The sequence below is a fragment of the Drosophila takahashii genome, chromosome 2R (genome assembly GCF_030179915.1).
Source record: "Drosophila takahashii strain IR98-3 E-12201 chromosome 2R, DtakHiC1v2, whole genome shotgun sequence".
Classification (NCBI taxonomy): domain Eukaryota; kingdom Metazoa; phylum Arthropoda; class Insecta; order Diptera; family Drosophilidae; genus Drosophila; species Drosophila takahashii.
This window is the reverse complement of record NC_091679.1, coordinates 9688468-9709471: the sequence shown is the minus strand read 5'-3', so window position 1 is coordinate 9709471 and position 21004 is coordinate 9688468. Positions and strand designations below refer to the sequence as shown.

Here is a 21004-nt window from a genome sequence, read left to right as displayed (position 1 = left end):
TGGCCGACTGACAATAGTTCAAAGAACGAGTCTGCGCCTATAAGCATATCTATTTTTTGGGGCTTGAAGAAGAATGGATCTGCCAATTGAATATTTTCAGGCACCCTCCAGCCGCTGGTGTTCACCGTTTGATCCGGATGATAACCAGAAATATTTTTTAGTATATAAAATTCGGACGACAATTGACTGCTACCCACTCGCGACTTAACTATCGTGTGAATTTTCTTGGTTGCTTGAGCATTAGTTCCACCAATGCCCCGCAAGCTCAAACACACGTCCTCTCTCTTAATCTGAAGTCTCTGAGCGAGCTCATCGGTCACAAAATTTACTTGTGAACCAGAATCGAGCAACGCTCGAGCCAAAACTAATTCGCCACTTTTTGTTTGGACGCTCACGATGGCTGTGGCAAGAATAACTTTATCCGATGCAGTCGCATGCATAACATGCGAAGTGGATGGAGTATTCTGCAAGAGCGTGGGCTGAGGAGGAGCTGGCAACGCGAGATTTGATGGCGAGTAAATGTGCAGCAATGTGTGGTGTGAGAACTTACACACCCTGCATCTTTTCGATTTGCACCTTTTTACCGTGTGGCCCTTTCGGAGGCAGTTAATGCATAAAGGAGCCTTTTTTGCAAAATCGAATCTTTGCTGAACTGTTAGGGCAGCAAAAGCAGTGCAACTTCCTACTTGATGTTCTGCTGAGTTGCAAAACACACATACTTCGGGGTCGTCTATGGCAGCAACAAACGAAAAACTCCTATTTCCATTCTTCTTAGGATAAGCCTGGCTCTGCTGAACAATTTTTGGCTTACACGCTTCTTCGGCAACCATATGCTGATAGCGCTTGTTCAGGGCCGACTCACACTCGCTCCAAAGAGGAAGCGAAGTATAATCTAGCGATTCTTCCCATTTTCTTTTAGTTCCTGCATCGACTTTGCCCATTACTAGATGGATGAGGATGGCATTCGTAATACGTTTGTCATCCCCAATGGACAAAAGAGAATCGTATAGCGCTGTGACTGTGTCGATCAGGTTTCTCAAGGCTGTAGCTGATGGCTGGGAAATCTTTGGCAGATTAAACAGTGTCGATATATTGTCAAAAAAAATTAAACAATCATTATCGTACACCCGCCTTAGGCTAGCCAGGGCTTTTGGGTAATTATTCGCTGTAACTTGGAATGCCCTGACTGTTCCTAGCGCGTCTCCAGCCAAACACGATATTAGATGGTTAAATTTTTCGATATCGTGCAGCGTGTCATCTTTGTCAACAAAAGTTTCGAAAAGGCTTATAAAATTTTTAAATTCGGAATGTTTTCCGCTAAAGGTTGGAAGAGCGACGCTCGGCAAACGGCATTGGGGTGTGCGCGTTGCCGGCGGAGCGGAATTGTCAACGCTCTTAAGCTTTGTTTCCGCGATTAGGGAAATTAGCAACGATTTTGCTATTATCGCAGTCTCTTCTAACTCTTCGCGGTACTCATCATCTCCATCTTTCGCTTCAATTTTATTCTGTATAAGCGAAGCATTTTCAATGTGCGTATTTAGGATTTCTAATCGACATTCTAACTCAACCGTATTTAAGGAGTATCGACCCTCCTTTAAATATTTTTGCGTTCGCTCTATACTCTTCATATATCCATCTCGTTGGTTTTTCAACCCTTCGATGTCCTTGTTGTTACTTTCTGATTTTGGCACCATTTTTTTTTTTTTGGTATCGAAGAGTTTATAATTTAATTTAATTTATTAAAGTTTTTTTTTTTTTTTTTTTTAAATTGTATTTATGTAAATGTTTACAAAAATTTGTTTTTAAATTTATTAAATTTAAAAATAACAACCAACGAGAGGAATAAGCTGAACGCAAGCAGTGTAGGGGAGTTATTTAAATGAATTTAGGAATTAATTTAAGGAATCCTTATTTATTATAATAATTCAATAATTATAATATGCCGTGCGCACGTCGTGTAGGGGAGCACACGCCAAGCTCAAACACCAAAAAACGAACAAGCGTTTAGGCAACGGCAACGCTTGCACCGTTCCAGCGATCGAAAACGAAAACGACGAAAGAGAACTCGAAAGAACGGGCTGCGCTGTCTGTGCGTGTGTGTGTATGTGTACGGGTGGCGGTGCTCAACGCAATGCTAACGGAGAATGATGCACTGACCGATAACTAAGGGCAACGAATATATAAACCTGACGCCTAAAAGAGCGGGAAATGGCGAAAAGCGAGGGAAATTTGAGGAAAATGCGCGGCCGAAAATTTGCCGGGAATTTAATTCTCGAATTAGAAATTTTCACACTTCCCAACTTTTACCCTTTTAATTTTTGCAAAGCTATAATTGATGTTCACTACGACGAGAAATGGGGGAATTTTATTCTTTGAACAACTAGGATGCCGACAAATATTTATTTGATTTTGGTCCAAAGCGATTCACTTATGTATTTATAATTCGAAATATGTATATTTGTATGGAATTATCGGAATTATAATCGTTAGTGCATGCAAGTTTTATTTATTTCTTGGTTAGAATGCTCGCTATCTACCGAATTTTTCACACGAATGCAAAAAGTTGAAAGATGGGCCAAAAAAAGTTGAAAATTTACAAAACGTCACAGATTAACTTTCAACTTTTAGCACTCTATACCTGGTGGGACGATTCACATCCGTCGGTAACTTCCCTCTTCGAATCCATATGCCTTCCTTCCTGTGCGTAGGGGATAAAGCGGTGAATTTGGCGATAACGGCCAAAATTTTCCAGCGGCAGCACGACGAAATAACGTAGGCAGCAACTGGCGACAAGGAGCGGCACTTAACGGCGATTGAAACTGCAGCGGTCAAAATTTTCCAACGGCAGCAACGACGAATTCACGTAGGCAGGAACAGCGGATTAGCAGCGGCAACAACAACTACACTGGTCCAGCTAACGGCGATTGAGAACAGCAGCGGCAATGGAAATCCAAGAAACTGCAGCTTCCAAACTTCCAACAATTTTATTTGGCAGCAACAATTTTATTTAGCGGCAGCGACGACGAATTAAATCGGCAGCAACAAATCACTTTAATGTTTAAAAAAAAGGGGGCCGGCGCGATTTATTTGATTAATTTGTTTGTTTCACCAAAAAAAATAACAACTCGAGTTCCTCTGCTAATCACGTCGGGGTCACCATGAAAATTTAATACTATTTTGTATTACAACGCGAAAACTTGTGATTGCAGGGAAATTTGATATTTTATTTTAGCGACGACGAAAGGGAGTTTGCGCAATGAGATTCATATGACAACTAACTCTTTAATTTCAATATATAAACGCTTAAGCCTAACTTAACGAAAGGGGCGAGAGACGGGGCGAATTCGCGAGCGCGATTAAAGCTTTATTGCGCTCCCGCTCCCGCCTTACACTATTCAACAAAGTTCATTATAAAAGCGCAAAGTGCGCAAACACTGATGGAAATTGAAAAAAATATTGAAGTCAAAGATGCTGATGTAGCCGTTCGACTCTTCACGAAACATTTAGATGTGAGTAATTTCAACAAATAAAAAATATAATATAGCTTGTACGCCTTACTTGTTTCCTAAAATAAATTTATTTTTTTTTAGCAAATGAGTACTTTGCTTTTCGAGTGCCTTTGATCGTTGATCAATTTACTAAAAGCGCATACCGCCGACTTGATGCGGTAATTAATTTCGGTAATTATACCCGTTACTCGTAGAGTATGCGGTAATTAATTTCGGTAATTATACCCGTTACTCGTAGAGTAAAAGGGTATATTGTATTCGTGCAAAAGTATGTAACAGGGAGAAGGAAGCGTTTCCGACACTATAAAGTATATATATTCTTGATCAGGGTCACTAGCCGAGTCGATATAGCCATGTCCGTCTGTCTGTCCGTCTGTCTGTGTTATTAGATAGTCGGGACACGAACCCGACTTTAGCGTTCTCTCTTGTTTTAGTTTTAATTGAAGGCTTAACTCGAAATCGAGCAATTATTTTCTTCAGGTTTTAGTGAATATTTTAGTGATTTTAATGATTGTAGTGACTAACACTAAAGTCTACTTTTTACGTACACTAATCGATCATGGTTGTTTCGAAAGTTTAGATCCGGAAACTATTTAACAGGAAATTACAGCGGAGAGGCGTAATGCCCGGCAGAGGGCTTAAGGTATTTAACGGAGGACTTCTGTGCAAAACTGAGTACATGCTTGCCACAATTGACTTTCGGTACGCATTAAAAAGTTATAAGTAACGGAAATGAATCCAAATTAGATGTGCTTATTCTTTGAATATTTATTAACAAATTCGTATACAAAAGATAAAACAAAAAACTAATACACTTTGAAAAATTTGGCGAGAAAGTGCTTATATGGCAGGCCAGGTCAAATCGAAATAAAACAAGAAAGAAAGCTACCTTCGGCCAGCCGAAGCTTATATACCCTTGCAGATAAAAGAATGCTCACTTGGTGCAGTTCCAGGGATTCCAGATTCAGCGTTTCTATTTATTTAAATTTTGTTTTTAAGTAGTCAAGAATCAAAACGCCTACTTCCCACAAAGTTACAATGAATTTTCTTATATTTGTTTGAATATTCCTATGGGAGCCTTACGATATAGTGGTCCGATCCGGCTCGCTCCGACATATGTACTACCTGCAATAGAAAGAAGACTTTCGGGAAAGTTTCATCGCGATAGCTTTAAAACTGAGAGACTAGTTTGCATAGAAACGGACTGACGGACACACGGACATGGCTAGATAGACTCGGCTATTGGTGCTGATCAAGAATATATATTAGGGCGGGTCGATTTGTATGGGGCCGAAAAAAGTGATGAATCGTATAGGGGGAACGTAATCTTTAAAAGATTCTAAGCCATACTGGCGAACATACTTATGGTCTAAAATGACGTTTGACCCCCCCCAAACGCGAATGAAAAAAACAGCTTTTTTTGGGAAAATATCATAGTAGTCAGCTCAGATGTATTACAAAATTTGAAATAAAAATTTGAAATTGATATTCAGTAAGATATCTGTGCTGACTACTATGATATTTTTCTCAAAAAAGCAGTATTTTTCATTCGCGTTTGGGGGGGGGGTCAAACGTCATTTTAGACCATAAGTATGTTCGCCAGTATGGCTTAGAATCCTTTAAAGATTACGATCCCCCTATACGATTTTTGGGGTCCCAAATCGACCCACCCTAATATATATACTTTATTTGGTCGGAAACGTCTCCTTCACTGCGTTGCAAACATCTGACTGAAATTATAATACCCTCTACAAGGGTATAAACAGGAAACCTATACTTAAAACAAAGTGTGCAGTTTCTTTCCGCACACTCCTTAGAGACTGGTGAAGGCAACGCCGAGTATCCACGCACGCCTACTCCGATCTTGGCTTGGGGCCATGGATGAGAGAAATTACTTTCCCTGTGAAGTCCCTTTGTCCCAATAAATTTCTCTTTATGTGCAACTTGGTTGCACCCACAACAATATAATGTGATAGTAACGCCAGCTGATCGCTTTAACAGATGACAACCAGTGTTGTAAACGCACTGAGCACTAGAGACTTAAAAGGTGTTATGATACTCCCAAACCGTGTAAACCATCCACACGCCCAACAATCCTTAATGAGCGGCTGAGTGGGCTGCGACTACGCCATAAAGGCCGGCAGTAACTGAACCTGGCAATAGGTATAAAATGGCGAGAAATCCACTGTTACGTCTACTCGCTACGAGATTCATGCGGCTAGCTTAGTATAGTTGTATGTTCGTCCCACCAAATTGAAAAAGCACAGAATTCACGGGTTTTTTGTGGGTTTTATTACGGGCGTGATAGTACAGTGGGCTTGCTGGCTCGGCTGGCCTTGATATTGCCACTCGGTGCCGTCGATGATTCCTGGTCGCGTTCAATTCCGTTTGCGACAAATTTAATGATAAAAAACTTTTAACCGAGTCGTCCAAGCCCAAAAATGCTAGCTCAACGACAGTAAATGCGAATGTAGAATCCACTTTAAATCCTAACGTAGTAGCTGCAGCCGTTTCTGCTAACACAGGGGTAAGTGAACCACCTGTGCCAATAGACACAGCTAGTTCCGGTATAGTCCTTGTATCTGAAAGTCAGGCTCCAATAAAATCCTCAGAATCAACGGAGTCAATCAATTCGGTGCCGACCATACCCAAAGGTTCAGTAGGTGCCGTTTCTGTCTCTCAGCCGAGTGATGTTCAAACTGCTGTTTTGGGGCGAAAGAAACTCCCAGTTGTACCCAAACGAGCAGTTTCTGGCTCAGCTGGGTAATGTTCATACTGCTGCTGGGGGCGTAAGATACTCTCAGTTGTCCCACATAGGACGCAATTGTTTTTTTCAAGACTTACGCCTGAAAACACATTTGAGTATGCTTTGGAATTTATTCGAGAAAAATTCCCATCCGAGGATATTTCCTCCTCCCCCACAAAGTTCAGTAGGATCCACCATTTAGATACCTATGGTGTCTGAGTTGGTGTACCTAATTTCAGTATAACTTCCATCTTTAAATGCCAAAATTTATTTAACTATTGTTAGAGCAAGGGATGTAAGTAGCGGGGAATTATTAAAGTCCGCAACTTCTGCGACAGTCAGAATTGAGGAGGCCACTCAATCGGAACTTTGTCTCAGAATTAAGGTAGGACTTTGACTTTGTTTCCCTTTTAAATTCATAGATATCCTTTGTTTGAACATGGCAAAATTTATTAAGAATTTCAGAGAGAAATATGAGTATTCCTTTTTATAATAATATCAAAATACTACGTTCAAGACCGACTTTTTTTGTAGGGATTTAAATTCAAGTGCTTCCTTTGGCCGACGCTATCAAGAGGTTCGAGTCCAGATCAAGCTGAGTTGCTGCAAAGGCTGCGGCGTAACAACTGGCGGTGTCAGGATGTTGCGATTACGTTGCGTATCAGCGATCTCATGACCAGGGGGGAGGGGGCGTACGGACCGGGTCCATACAGCCGACGCTATCCGTTTGTATTAGGCTAGGCCACGTCGCTCGAGGGGCTCGAGTCTGTATGGATACCACAAGTACAAGGGCGGGTGACGAATTGTATTTCTCTGGCCGACGCTATCCGTTTGTACTAGGCACATAACCAGGTCGCTCGAGAGGTCCGAGACCAGAGAGAGAGGAAGCAGCGAGGCAGTTCCTAGTGTCTTGGAATAATGCTCTTTTCGTCTGTCTATGAGTGAGCTTAGCTGTTTTCCGATGACTGGGGGGAGGGAGTTCGGACAGTACCTTCTACGGGGAATCAGCACTCCGGTGGGGGCTCTAGTCCTGGGAAGGGGTCAGTAGGACATGGGCGGAACTGATAGCTCCGCTGGAGACCAGTTGAATTTATCCATGGATTTCTATTTTGTAGGGATTTTTATACCCTTGCAGAGGGTATTATAATTTAAGTCAGATCTTTGCAACGCAGTGAAGGAGACGTTTCCGACCACATAAAGTATATATATTCTTGATCAGCACCAATAGCCGAGTCTATCTAGCCATGTCTGTCTGTCCGTCTGTCCGTTTCTATGCGAACTAGTCTCTCAGTTTTAAAGCTATCGCGATGAAACTTTCCCGAAAGTCTTATTTCTGTTGCAGGTAGTACATATGTCGGAGCGAGCCGGATCGGACCACTAAACCTTTAGGATCCCATAGGAATATTCAAACAAATATAAGAAAATTTATTGTAACTTTGTAGGAAGTAGGCGTTTTGATTTTTGACAACTTAAAAACAAAATTGAAATAAACACGCTGAATCTGGAATCCCTTGAACTGCCCCGAGTGAGCATTAAACTTTAGGTATTTACTTTATCTGCAAGGGTATATAAGCTTCGGCTGGCCGAAGGTAGCTTTCTTTCTTGAGTTTTCGGACGGTTTCTTCACCCCGGATATACACAATCATACCAGCAAACCCGACTTCAAAATTTGATTTATATTTGTGTCACGTCTATGTCCATTGAAAGACAGCTTATGCATAAAAAGAAGTGTAGTCAACATAAATACACCATACATCGACATACACATACATAGGCGTCATTGTCTGTGACCGTCACATTGGTAATTTGAGGATTTACCTCAATTATTTTTATTCGTGGATATTTATTTGTTTCTTTAATCGTCTGAAGGGGGTGTGCCAGTCAGGTTCTTATTACCGCGGCACGAGCTAAACGTAGGAGAATATAAAGTAAGGTAGGTCTGATACGAGCTAAGCTAGCGAGTGGAGTATATAAGTGAAAATTAATGGCAGGGAAACGAAAGCAAGTCGCGCTAAGATTACCTCTGACTAGATCGGCACGGGCATCCACATTAGCGGCAAGACAGGCTGTTCAACCTAGAAGAAGCGGTATCAGCTTCAGCAGTAAGCTCGATAATTTGGGAAGCCTAGCGGAATACAACAACTCAGGGATGGACGGCTCATAACGAGCCGTAGGGGGAGCAAGGCCACGTCATTCCACCTCCGAAAGTAGGTTGGAGATGATGATGTCAGCCATTATTATACAAGGCAACGATCTAAAGGCAACACTCGCAACGCAGATCACAGAGTTAAACACACAAATGATAAATCTCCAGTTGGGAGTCGCTGAAGTAAGCGAAGCACAGGGATCCGGGAACTTATCGGGAGGCAATAGCTCCACTTCCCAACTAGCAATGGGACAAGAACCAACATCAAATGGTTGAGATACCAGACATAGGAATCACGACGAGATGGGTTCAGGATCAGAACCACCAAGATATCCTGGACAGGCTTCAGGGGATCCGCATACTCCAAATGAACGAGAGAGGGGAGAGACTACTAGTATGCAGGAAGTTTCACAGCTAAATAATCGATCAGCTGGAAACCGAAACGCCAGATTCGACAAGTGGAATCTCAAGTTTGATGCCACTGCCAGGGGTATGTCCGTAGAGAGTTTTCTGTTTCGGTTGGAAAGGATGAAGGATTTATACGGGTGCACGGAGGAACAGGTGTTCAGAGAATTTCATGTGTTACTCACAGGCCCCGCCTTGAAGTTGTATTGGCAACTGTTAGAAGACAAAGCTGATGAGTACGACTTTGGCTACTTTTGACCAGGGCGTTCTCAGCCTCGGAAAACGATTATGTTACCATCAAAGATCTGGTGGAGCGGCATCACTGTTATAATGAGAGTTTGGACGATTACATCTCGGCAATGCACAATCTGCATTTTAAGATGCGAAGGAAAATTCCAGAATCAGACCTGGTGGAGATTTTGAAAGAGAATTTGATCTCCCAACTCGGAGCATTTATGTTGGCTTCTTCAATAAATTCGTTAGCCGAGTTCAAAAAGAACGGAAAGCGGTTGGAGAAGTGGATACGAGAGAAGAGAACATGTCAGCGACACGTCAGTTAGATCCTCAACGAATCGAAAGAAGACATCGAATCAGCAGAGTACCAACTTAAAGCGTTTTAAAAAGACCGGGATTCGGCTTAAGGCGATATTCCACATTGTATTAAATTTAAATACATAGCAATACACACATAAAATGTTAAAAAAAAAAGAATAATAAAAAAATAATTATAAAAATAAAAATAATAATAGGGGAGTGTAGGGTAAGGTGACGAACGATTCGTTTTTTGAATGTACCTTTTCTAAAAATCAATATTTTTTAAAAGTGTAAACGCAGAAAGTTGCTTACATTTACTGAGCATATCCCTGTAAAATTTGAATTCGAAATTCCAATGCAGCCAAATCCCACAGTGTTTGGCGTGAACCCTTCTTTTTTTGCACTTTCAAAAGTTGTAGGGTAATGTGACGAACGATTTGTTCTTTAATGTAACTTCTCCAAAAAACAATATTTTTTAAAAGTGTAAAAGCAGAAAGTTACTTACATTTACTGAGCATATTTCTGAAAAATTTGGATTCGATATTTCAACGTAGCCAAATCCCACAGCGTTTGGTGTAAATCATCCTTTTCACAAACAAAAAAATACATTTTTTTATATATAATTTACGGAAAAGTTATTTTCGATACGTAAAAGAAGGAAGTAATAAGATAATACCCAAACTTACAAAAAAAAAAAGGTCAATGTGCAATTTTTTAACGGTGTCACTTTCAAACGGCGCAAAAGAAAAGAACGCGAAGTACCAAAAACTGCTGATAAAGATCTCATGTATACGTGCATATATTTGCCCAATTTTTTTCCACTCTTCTTTGCTCTGGCACTGCTAAAACACAAGTAAATTGAATAGGTTTGCTAGTTTGCGCACCACATTTTTAGCGAAAATTACCTCACGAACAAATTACGGGACTTCTTATTAATATTACTGTAAATACATTGTCGACACGATAAGGGGAGACGACTACATTTATTTGAAAGTTTTGTCGTAACGTCATATATGAGATTCGACGAGTTTGTCACATTACCCTACTCGTCAAATTACCCTACACTCCCCTAATAATAATAATAATAAAACAAAGTAAAATAAACATATAGGGGAAAGTGGGGCAATTTCGTCACTGGGTATATTATGTCACCTGCAATATCTCAGAATCCATAAGTCGTAAAAATATATAATTTTTTTGTTTTAGTCCTTCAAGACGGCATGACACAACCAATGCATTTCTTTTTGCACAGAAGGTCAAAAAATTTAAGCTATAATATTAAATGTGTTTTAATAGTTCAAAAGCTACATTTAGTTCTCGACGAAATTTTTTCTGTATGCTACAATTGAAAAGGGATAAGATACAGTTTTTTTTTATATAATACACAGTGTTATAATGTGCATTTCTGCGTTAGTGATTTTTAACTTCGCGCCTTATTTCGGAAGAAAAATAATTATTTCTAAAAAGAACTGTGTGGGGAAATTTCGCCACCCTATGCTAAGGGTAAAGTCGCACCTATTTTAAATACATATTTTTTTATTTGACGAGCTAGCTAACGAACAGACTACCAGCAGCAGCATCAAATATAGGACGTCAACAAAAATGGTACGCTTGATCAGTGTAGCATATTTACAGGCGTTAAACTCCCTACATTTTTCAGGTGACGAAATTGCCCCAGTGGTGTGGCGATTTTACCCCCCATGTGGCGATATTGCCTCAGTATATTGGTTTTACTTTTTAATTTTTTATAAATAAAAAAAATAGGGGAATGTCACATTTTAGAAGTAGTATATATGAGAGTTCTGGATACAAAGGCTGGATACAAAAGTGGAGGGGGAGGTAATTAATTATGCTAATTAGTGTAATAAATCAGGACAATGTGACAGGTGTGGGGGGTAATTAAAGTTAATGGGTGCGTGACGAGTGATCGTTAATTAGCGTCCACAATAGTTATATCCAGCTTTTGTATCTAGGATTTGTATTCAGGAATCAGGAATCCCGAAATTCGGTCCAGAAATCGCGACTCTAATTAATCGGGGGAGATATTACTGGGGTGTGATCTTATAGCTTATATCTAGGAATTGTATTCAGGAATTCGCCCCCCCGAATTTCGTTTAAGAAATCGGGACTCTTATTAAGCGGGAAGAAGTTACTGGGGTGTGACGGGTGATCGTAAATTAGGGTTCACAATAGTTATATCCAGCTTTTGTATCTAGGAAATGGGGTGAAAAGAGGGGAGGCATTCTGCTTAAGTGGTTGACGAGTAGGTTGACGGGATCGAACGTGGGAGAAGATAGAAAAATAGGGTGAAATGAGGGGAGGGAATCAAGTTAAGCGGGTGAGAAGTTACTGGGGTGTAGCAGGTGATCATAGCGATATATTTGGGTTATCCTAGTTAATAGGGGAGAAATTACTGGGGTGTGCCGGGTGTCCTTTGCTTAGATTAAGAAAGTGTGGTGCTCACACGGGTACGTGATAGAATGTCACGGGCTGCTGTCACGTCCAAAAGAAACAGCTGAAAGCAATCACCCTTGAAAAGGGATCCCTTTGCTTGCCACTGAGAAACAAACTCCCACCCCAATAACAAAAAGAATATGTAAATTTTAAATTCAAGTATATTTTTATTATTTTTTTAACTTTTTGACCTGAAAGAAATAGCTGAAAAAATCACCCAAATATGTTAATTTGAATTTAGGTCATGACTTTAGCTCATGTTTATTTGGAAATTTGTAACAGGCTTTTCTTATACACTAAATATGTTGACATTAGTTTTAAGGCTCCGTCTCGATGATTTTTATAGAAAAAGCAGGCACACGCATCTTCGCCGAATCCATTATTACAAAACGTAAATTGATTACCATATACCGTTTTGTTAAGATCGTCTTCTCCCTTATCCATGAACATATTCCTCGTATCAATGAGATATTTTAAATCTTCTTTAAAAATTTCCTCACCTAATTGGGATGTGAAATTATTAATTCGGTTTATTAATCCACTTTGTCTGTTATCCATTGTATATGTATAAGTGTTAGACCATAGTTCCATTGCAAAAATTAAAAATATTGTGCGCATTATTCAGAGCACAAATACCGCTTTTAATATGTATTGAGCAAAATGGGAATTGGTTTATGTTTACGGTGTTTAATGGTGGGCAACCCAATTCCTTAACATCTCTTATGTGCGGTGATCTGAGAAAGATTTCTAGAAAACGTTTCTTTTCAATTCCCTTGCATAAAACCACCTTTCCCGAAGTGATTTGTTTAATATATTTTCTTGTTTGCTTAAAGTTGTTTATTCCATAGTTCCAAAAATTTTTATGATGGTTTTTGGTGAGCCAGAGAGCAGTTTTTCGGGACTTGTTATTAAGACGAGTGAAATCAAATGGAGGTTGTATAACGAAATTATTGTTAAACTTATTTTCTTTGCTAAATACAACTCCAATTTCCTTTAGAAGGAACTTGTCGTTGTTATCAAAAAATCCTTGTACGTCAATTGCAACCTGATCTTTCTCCATTTTATGTGGTTGATATATTGTTAGAGAATTCTTTGAACTAACCCACTTAAAGGACTATACTCAACTAAACGATCGTTAATAAGGAGACAATATGCTTGAGTGTTTTCATTGTTTGCTTTTTTCAAATCGTTTGAAATTCTCACGTCGATAGGTCCCGATTTAACTGTTTCATTTTGGTATGAAAGGTCAACTACAATAATAGGTTTACTTTTAAATTCTGCCGGTGATAAAAATGGTTCTGCTGGGCGGTTGTAATAACTCTTTTGAAACATTGCATACATATCATAAAGGTGAGCATATTTGTTATTTTCAAAGTTTATATTTAAGTCATCATATGGATACGTTTCTGAATTCAAGTGGACTTTCAGGTTGGATAAATTATTTGTAATTAGTTCTCCATTCAACATGAAGGCTATAATGGCAAATCTCGGTCGTTCTCTATTACTTCCTATCTTTAGGCTCCAGACGTGTTGATTTCCCTGAATCAGTTTTGGGTTAATGTATGTATCCCAACTACGGAAAGCTATCGGTAAGTTTACGCCACTCTTTATTATATCGTACATTTTAATTTTTGCAGCATCACTGGGTGTTACATGAGGGATTTTCCAGCTAATATTAGTCATTTCCAAAACATATGTATGGTTTGATTTGTTTTTAATATATACATCATCCAGATTTTTTGTCAGCAAAAGTACAAGTTCATGCTTACAAATCAGTAAAACTTTTCTATAATCCTCAGCAAACCCCATTACATTTTTTAAGGGTAGCGAGAAATTAAAATTACCTTTTGTAATAATATCATTTCCACCACTCCATCCAGCATTTAAAAGTTTGCGACTATCCTGACGACTTTCCGATAGATAATTTTTAAGTGTGCTGCTCATGCCAACAAACCGTGTTCTATCAATTTCGTATCCATTTATTTCATATCTAATTTCATCAATAAAATTTGCCATACAATTATTGCGAAACGTAACATCGATATTATCAGTGGTGCTTGTACCATCGACTGCTACTCTCTTAACAACTCCTTGAAAATTAAGATAGCATTCGTGAGGAAGTACATACAAGTCCTGATTTTGAATACAAATACGTATTTCATCATTTGCTTTAAATGATTGATGATACGAGGAATATGTATGATATTCCATTTCGAAATACTTTCATCTGAAAACGGTCTCTCACGAACATTTAAAATTTCATTCATTTTAAATGCTTCTTATTATTATTATTATCAGATTTGAATTTTGAAGCCCAGTGATTTTAAAAACAATTTGTTTTTTAATGTAAGACCCTTTCGATTTAATCCTGTTATTAAAGTATATATCTTCTTTACTGCTAATTATTTCCACTTGAAGTGTATTATTATTGCTTACAATTTTCACTGTATTTTCCAGATTATAATCCTCTAACTTGTTGTAAATAAATTGAGAAATATCGTAGAGTTCATAGGAGCCGGTGGGAATAATTATAACTTTATCACCAATATGAAAGAGGTTGTTATTTCCACGTTGGGAATTGAGTTGTACATGTTAAACTCAACTAGCGCACACTCATATTCCCCGATTAATTCAATTGGTGGAAAATAAACTGTGTTTCTAACGGAACTATTTCCATTCACTGATAGAGTCAATGATCTAACCATTTTGAAATCTGTTGTTCAACTGGGTGTCATACAACCCCGCCCCAAACTTATATTAAAATTAAAGAAGAATAAATTGGTCAAATCCTTTTCTATATCGTCCCTTATCAATATTGTCATCCTTACTTATAAATAAAAATCCATATTTATGATCCCGAAATATGTGTCGCATATTTAAATCATCCTGTTTAAACATAATAATTACATTTGCATTGTCCCGTATAAGATGTTTTGGTATCCGTGTATATGGTTGACATAAATAAAAAGAATCAATATTTTTGTGACGACCCATACAGAAATATGATCGAATATTATCTTGTTTCTCACAAGCCACATCGTCGAAAATCATGATTGAATTATTTTTTGCTTCGGCGGGTGGTAAAACAGTTTTGTTCTGAGAGAATGTATGATATCCCATACCTTTAATCGGTTTTAATAGCTTTTCCAAGTAATTATATTTCGGTTGGTATAGACTCTTTGAAAACACGTATATATTTTCAAATCTCAATCCATTTGGACCAGCGGTCGTCACACACATACGTTGACATTTTGTTTTATATTTGTGTGAGTAATTTGCACTGGGCAATTAGGCTGATCATTACATTAGTTTTCCCGCAGTTGGATGGACCAACCACAAGAGCTCTAATTGTGTTTGGTAATAATTCACTGTGACGTGGTGGTTGTTTAACATTATTCACGTTCTCAATGTTACGAACAAGAATGTTATTTTTTTGCTTTATTAATCGCATCCTATTATAAATATGTTTATTCCGCGATAAATCTTCAATGAAACGTTTTTATAATCACATCAGTCATTATTTACACCGTAAACGTGGAAGTGGTCTTATTAATAAGTTAATAGATTCTCTTCCGATTGAGTTTCACATTCCTGGATATAACTATTGTGGACACGGTACAAAGCTTGCAGAGCGATTACAGCGTGGAGACCACGGAATTAATCAGTTGGATGAAGCTTGCAAGGTTCACGATATTGCCTATTCACAAAACAAGGATCTAAGCAATCGACATAAGGCAGATTCTGAATTAATTAACAAGGCTTGGAAGCGAGTAAAGGCGAAGGATAGTTCTCTTAAGGAGCGAGCAGCAGCATATTTTGTAACTAATATTATGAAGAAAGAAACATTTTGGAATGTTGTTCGGTAGCGAAATAAGAAAAAACAGAAGAAGAGGAAGCGTAGGAGAATGAAAATAAATAGACTATCATCTGTTGTAAGAGAAGCTAGTCGGGAATTGAAAAAACGAAAACCCCTAAACACCTAAAAATAATGAGAGGGGAGTGATTAACTTGGGTGACTCGAAATCAAGGGGTACACATTGGGTAGCTTACCACAAAAACAAAAACAGCATATTCTATTTTGATAGTTTTGGAAATTTACAACCACCAAAAGAAGTTGTGAAATACTTAGGGGATAAAATCAAATATAACTATGAACAGGTACAACGTTTTGGAACATACAATTGTGGACACCTGTGCATTAAATTCCTGCTTTCATTCAAATAAAGTAACTGATTTAACGACTTTTAAACAACAAGGGTGGAAAAACAACAAGGGTGGAAGAACAAAAAGGGTGGAAAAACAACAACCTATGGAAATCTCGGTCTGAGAACTGGTATAAAATGAGCTCGGAAATCGTTTAGTCCTTACAGTCAGAACTTTAACATTAACTTGTCAAGTCGATCAGCTTGCTTCTCACTTAAACCACCTTCTTCGAGGACAAACTTTAAACCAACAACATCATGAATCAACCAATTCCATCAGAAAGTGAGCTGGACGCCATTATGGAGGAGGAAATTCTTCGAGGCGGGGTTTTAAAGGAGTTCAACACGCGAGCATTGAAGCCCTTGCTATCACTAAACAAGATGGGTATAAACCAGCTACCCAATTACACCAGTTTACAAAAAAAAATCAATGAAATATACCATGAATGAAACCTTTGTTTTCCGGTAAGGTACATCTTCCTGATTAAGAAAATGGCACTTACAATTTTTTTTATGGATAAAATTTTTTTTCAAAGTGAAAAAAACGTTTTTGACACTTTTTTAATTTCTAACTTGAGTTGTGGTTAACCACATTCAACCATTAATGACTCATTTTACAGGTAATAGATTGCCCTCCAACTTGAGATCCATTCATTAGTTTAGAAGCTACACTTCGTCAAAGTTGTAAAAGTGAGAAAAAATTCAAAAATGCTGGCATAAATGGCATCGTTAAAAATATACGCCTAAAAACCGAAATTAGTTTTATGACCCACACAATTCAGTGCCACAGACTTGAAAAATTATAAAGATATCATTACTGAGACAAGTGCACATAGAATAGATTTTGATCCAAATAAGCGAATAAAAGGAACAAGAGGATACAAGTATACAAACAATATTAAAAAGTTCATGAGCAATGAAAATATACTTCCTTCAGCTATATCCACCCCAATTCAATCAAAACAAAAAAAATCAAATAAAAAGGGATTCGGATACATGTCCCTACAAAACGCAAAACCCAATTATATTTATTGGGATGACGTCAATGAATTAGTTGAAAGATTGCAGCTTTTAATAGCTTCAAAGGCCGCTGGCAACACTAATCACAATAACGAGATCATGTCTATAATAGAAGAAGATTAAATAAGGTTCACAAACTTTAAATTACTTTATAAACAAAATGTCTATCGACAAGTTTGGTCACTTTTCAGACGAAAAAGAGCACACAGATATATTAAAAAGGGATATTAAAACTGTTGTGGGGTTGTACATTGATGGCGTCGAAAACCTGAATACCCAACAGAAACGAATTAAAAATTGTGGGAACCCAATAGATTATTCGGATGCAACGACGAAAAAATATGTCGATGAAAACTTGGAGACGTTAAAGAGAGACCTTAAGACGAAAATAAATACATCCCTTAATCGAAGACTTTCTAAAATAACTTCTTTGGAAAATTTAGTTCAAGTTAATAATGGGAGGGTTGATAATGTTGATAAAATCCTATCCAATATGTTAACAAAGATTAATAGTATTGAGAGCTATTTTTATAAATATGTTACTCAACCGAAATCAGTTTTAAAATCACAGACAGTTGAAATAGAAGGTACTGCAACTCCAATAGTAAGAAAGTTCTAGTACCAAAAAAAATATGAGTGATAAATTGGGTATTGTTAAAGAAATTCATGCTCCGTGTCGACGTAATTTTAAACGTCGAAGGGTAGTGACAAAGGGTATAAATGATCCCTGGCAAGCAGATTTAGTGGAAATGGGAAAGTATTCAAAGCTTAACGGAGGATATTTTTATATTTTGACTGTTGTGGATTGTTTTAGCAAATATGCCTGGGGAGAAGCATTAAAATCAAAAAGCGCTAAAGATGTCTCAATGCCAATGGAAAAAATGTTCAAATCTGGACGTGGAACACCAAAAAATTTACAAACGGATGATGGAACTGAATTTTTTAACAAACAATTTAACGCGTTGATGAAACAATATGGAATTAATCATTATTCTACCTTTTCAATTGTAAAAGCTTCAATTGTGGAACGCTTCAACAGAAGTTTGAAGGAACTTATGTGGCGTGAATTTAGTTTTAGCGGAACATACAAGTGGGCTGATATGTATAAAAAATTAATTGATATATACAACAAAAGACCACAAAGAACAATTAAGGTCGCCCCAATTGACGTCAATTCTTCCAATGAAAAACACATTTTGAAAACAGCCTACAATCATCTCAAAATGTTTAGTGTGGGGAAATTGAGTAATGGAGATTATGTACGCATCAGTAAATATAAACATGTATTTGAAAAGGGGTATACTCCGAATTTGACTACACAAATTTTTAAAATAATAAGTGTGAAAAACACATACCCTACCACATACTTGTTGGAAGACTGTGAAGGTACTCCAATACAAGGTGGATTTTACAAAGAAGAACTGAAAAAAACTCGTTTCCCAGACAAATATTTAGTCCGTGTACGTTGGTTGGGGTTTTCAAAAAAATATGATAGCTGGGAATCTAAAGATAATATTTTATAGAGCAACTCTTATTCGCAATGAAAATAAAAGAATATATACTCCATATACTAATTAACTCAGCAACAGAAAAATAAATATGTTTAGACCCGCATGCACATGTAACAGCTTATGTACAAATTCAAAAATAGTCTCCAGCCAAAATCCCTCACCACCCTACGTATACAAAGTCAAAATAGTTTCCACATACGCACACCCAAAGTCTTCGAAGGTCACCCAATACAAGTGGATTCTATAATTACCTTTCAGTTCTGGCATCCCATGTCGGGGACAATTCCATAGGCCAAACGCTCGGCCGCTGTCGACGTCAGCAGAGCCGTCGGTATTTATATATTGCGCTCTCTTTCCTTGTCTTATAATTTGTTGTTGTACTGAAGGAAAAAGCGGAACTCCCATACAATTTTCTCTATGGGGCGTCCTCGGTGCGTCCTGAGGTACAAATGACCTGTCCTCGGGTTTTCCCTTGGGGATTACTGAGAGAAAAGTGACATCTGGAACTGAAGGGTATGTTCAGACTCGCATGCTCATTAGGGCGGTCCACATTTGTATGGAAATTTTTAAGGTCCTACTCTCACCCGCTTATACGGTGCGCATTGCGGTATTCAAGGTATACCAAAAGAGAATTTTCAAAAAAATCGTGTTTTAGGGTCTGAGAATTGTTTTCAAAGTTTATCACCCATACGCACTGTTGCCTTCGATCAAAAAGTTTTTCTGTTCAAGGTGGCATAGATATCAACAATTCAGTTGATGTTCTGCTCTCCTTTTTTTTACCAACTATTCCAACGAAATTCATAATTTGACAAGACAAGAAATGGGAGAACGATTTTTTTCGACCAAATTCGAACTGTTTTACATGTCGTATGAGTAATTTTAAAGCAAACTTTGAAGACGTTTCGCAAAGTCTAAATCTCAAAAAAAAATTTTTTGTTTTCACATACATTTTTTGCATACTTTAATATACCATGTTAAGGGGTGAGAAAAGAATTTCATTTTTTGGACCGCCCTAATGCTCATGTACGTACACATCATCAAAAATAGTTTCCAGACACAATCGCCCGCATCGAAAGGCCGCACCCTACGTATACAAAGTCAAAAAATAGTTTCCACATACGCACACGCAAAGTCTGATTGAAAGTTCTGCTTTCTGTGGAGGGCGTGTGGAGGGCGATAAGAATGTTTACTCAAGGTTGGTATACATTGTTTCTGTTTTGTTGGACTGGTTCGCCAGCATATTTATGAATGATTGCCCCATCCCTTTATTCGTTTACATAAGAGTTATATACTGAAAATTCTAAATAAATACCACTGGGGCGCTTATGATTTTTTCAGTAGCGATCGCAAGCAAAACAAGACGGTGAAAAATTGTAGCTCAAATTGCTCGTATAAAAGTGAAAAATTTAAAACTCAAACTTGATTAATAATTGTGTGTGTGTGTGTGAAAATGAAAAGTAATAAAATAATAAAACTATTTTTGATAATAGTTTGTGTATTAGGAGTAGTGGAAATGGGTGTAATACCCACTATACATCTAGCGACTTACAACGAGACAATGAATACCACAGTTATTCAAATTTTACTGCCTAACAATGATGTTTTGAATATTCATCTGAAATTGTATCTATTTAAGAGCAGTTCACTAGCGAATATAAATAACATTGAGGAGTTAGAGAGTAAACTAAAACCTCACAAAGTCAAAAAAATAGGAAATGAAAAAAAAAATTTTTTTTTGTTTTATTACTTTTCTATATGTAATTTAATTTCAGAAGCAAAAACAATGGCAAGCAATATTACAAAAGAGAGGAAACTAAAAAAAGATGAAGACGACGAAGCACCACAAGGTAAATACCAATATCAATAACAATCACAAAATACATTTTTTTTTCCTTTTTCGATTTTTGTTAACTTTTGTTATGATATTTAATTTCAGAAACAACAACAGAAGCAACATCATCATCAACAGAAGCAACAACATCAACACCCCCACCAGCTAATTTTCAAATTTATGATGAGTACGATGATTTGTCGTTACCCTCCAAGCAATCATTTACGCCACTAAATGAAGAAGATGATAATAATGATAATGTGAGTGAAGAGTCAAAAATTTTAAATAAAACAGAGAAGCGTAGTGTAGAAAAAAATATTCTTTTCTTAAAAAAGAATTGTTAGAGAAGTTTAAATCAGACTTGCTTGAAAGGGAAAATTGAGAGGGCGGAACTATTGTAACAGGAAACAGAGGTTTCGATAGATATTATAAACTCGGTTATAAGGACCTTTTCACTTTAAGAATCCAGTGCCATTACGTTTCAAAAAGGTTAAAAACACATTCCCATCTAGAGATGTAAGTTATGTGACCCATTACTTAGGGGCACTTACCCAATTTATAAACAACTTTGAGTTCAAAACAAATTTCCAAATAACTCAGACTGACTCCGAGATAAACCCGTGGTCAGCTATTTCTTTTAACTACG

General features: G+C 37.6%; 1 protein-coding gene across 1 annotated transcript in view; it reads left to right on the top strand.

The window, feature by feature from the left end:
- The window catches only part of LOC138912734 (transcriptional regulator ATRX homolog), a 1213613-nt gene extending 1192896 nt beyond the window's left edge, over positions 1-20717 (top strand). The window contains exons 21-22 of the mRNA XM_070213992.1: positions 20300-20374; positions 20464-20717. Coding sequence (XP_070070093.1) covers positions 20300-20374; positions 20464-20702 — 314 coding nt within the window. The 3' untranslated portion in view covers positions 20703-20717. The remainder of the gene's footprint in view (positions 1-20299; positions 20375-20463) is intronic.
- Positions 20718-21004: the final 287 nt, after the last annotated feature.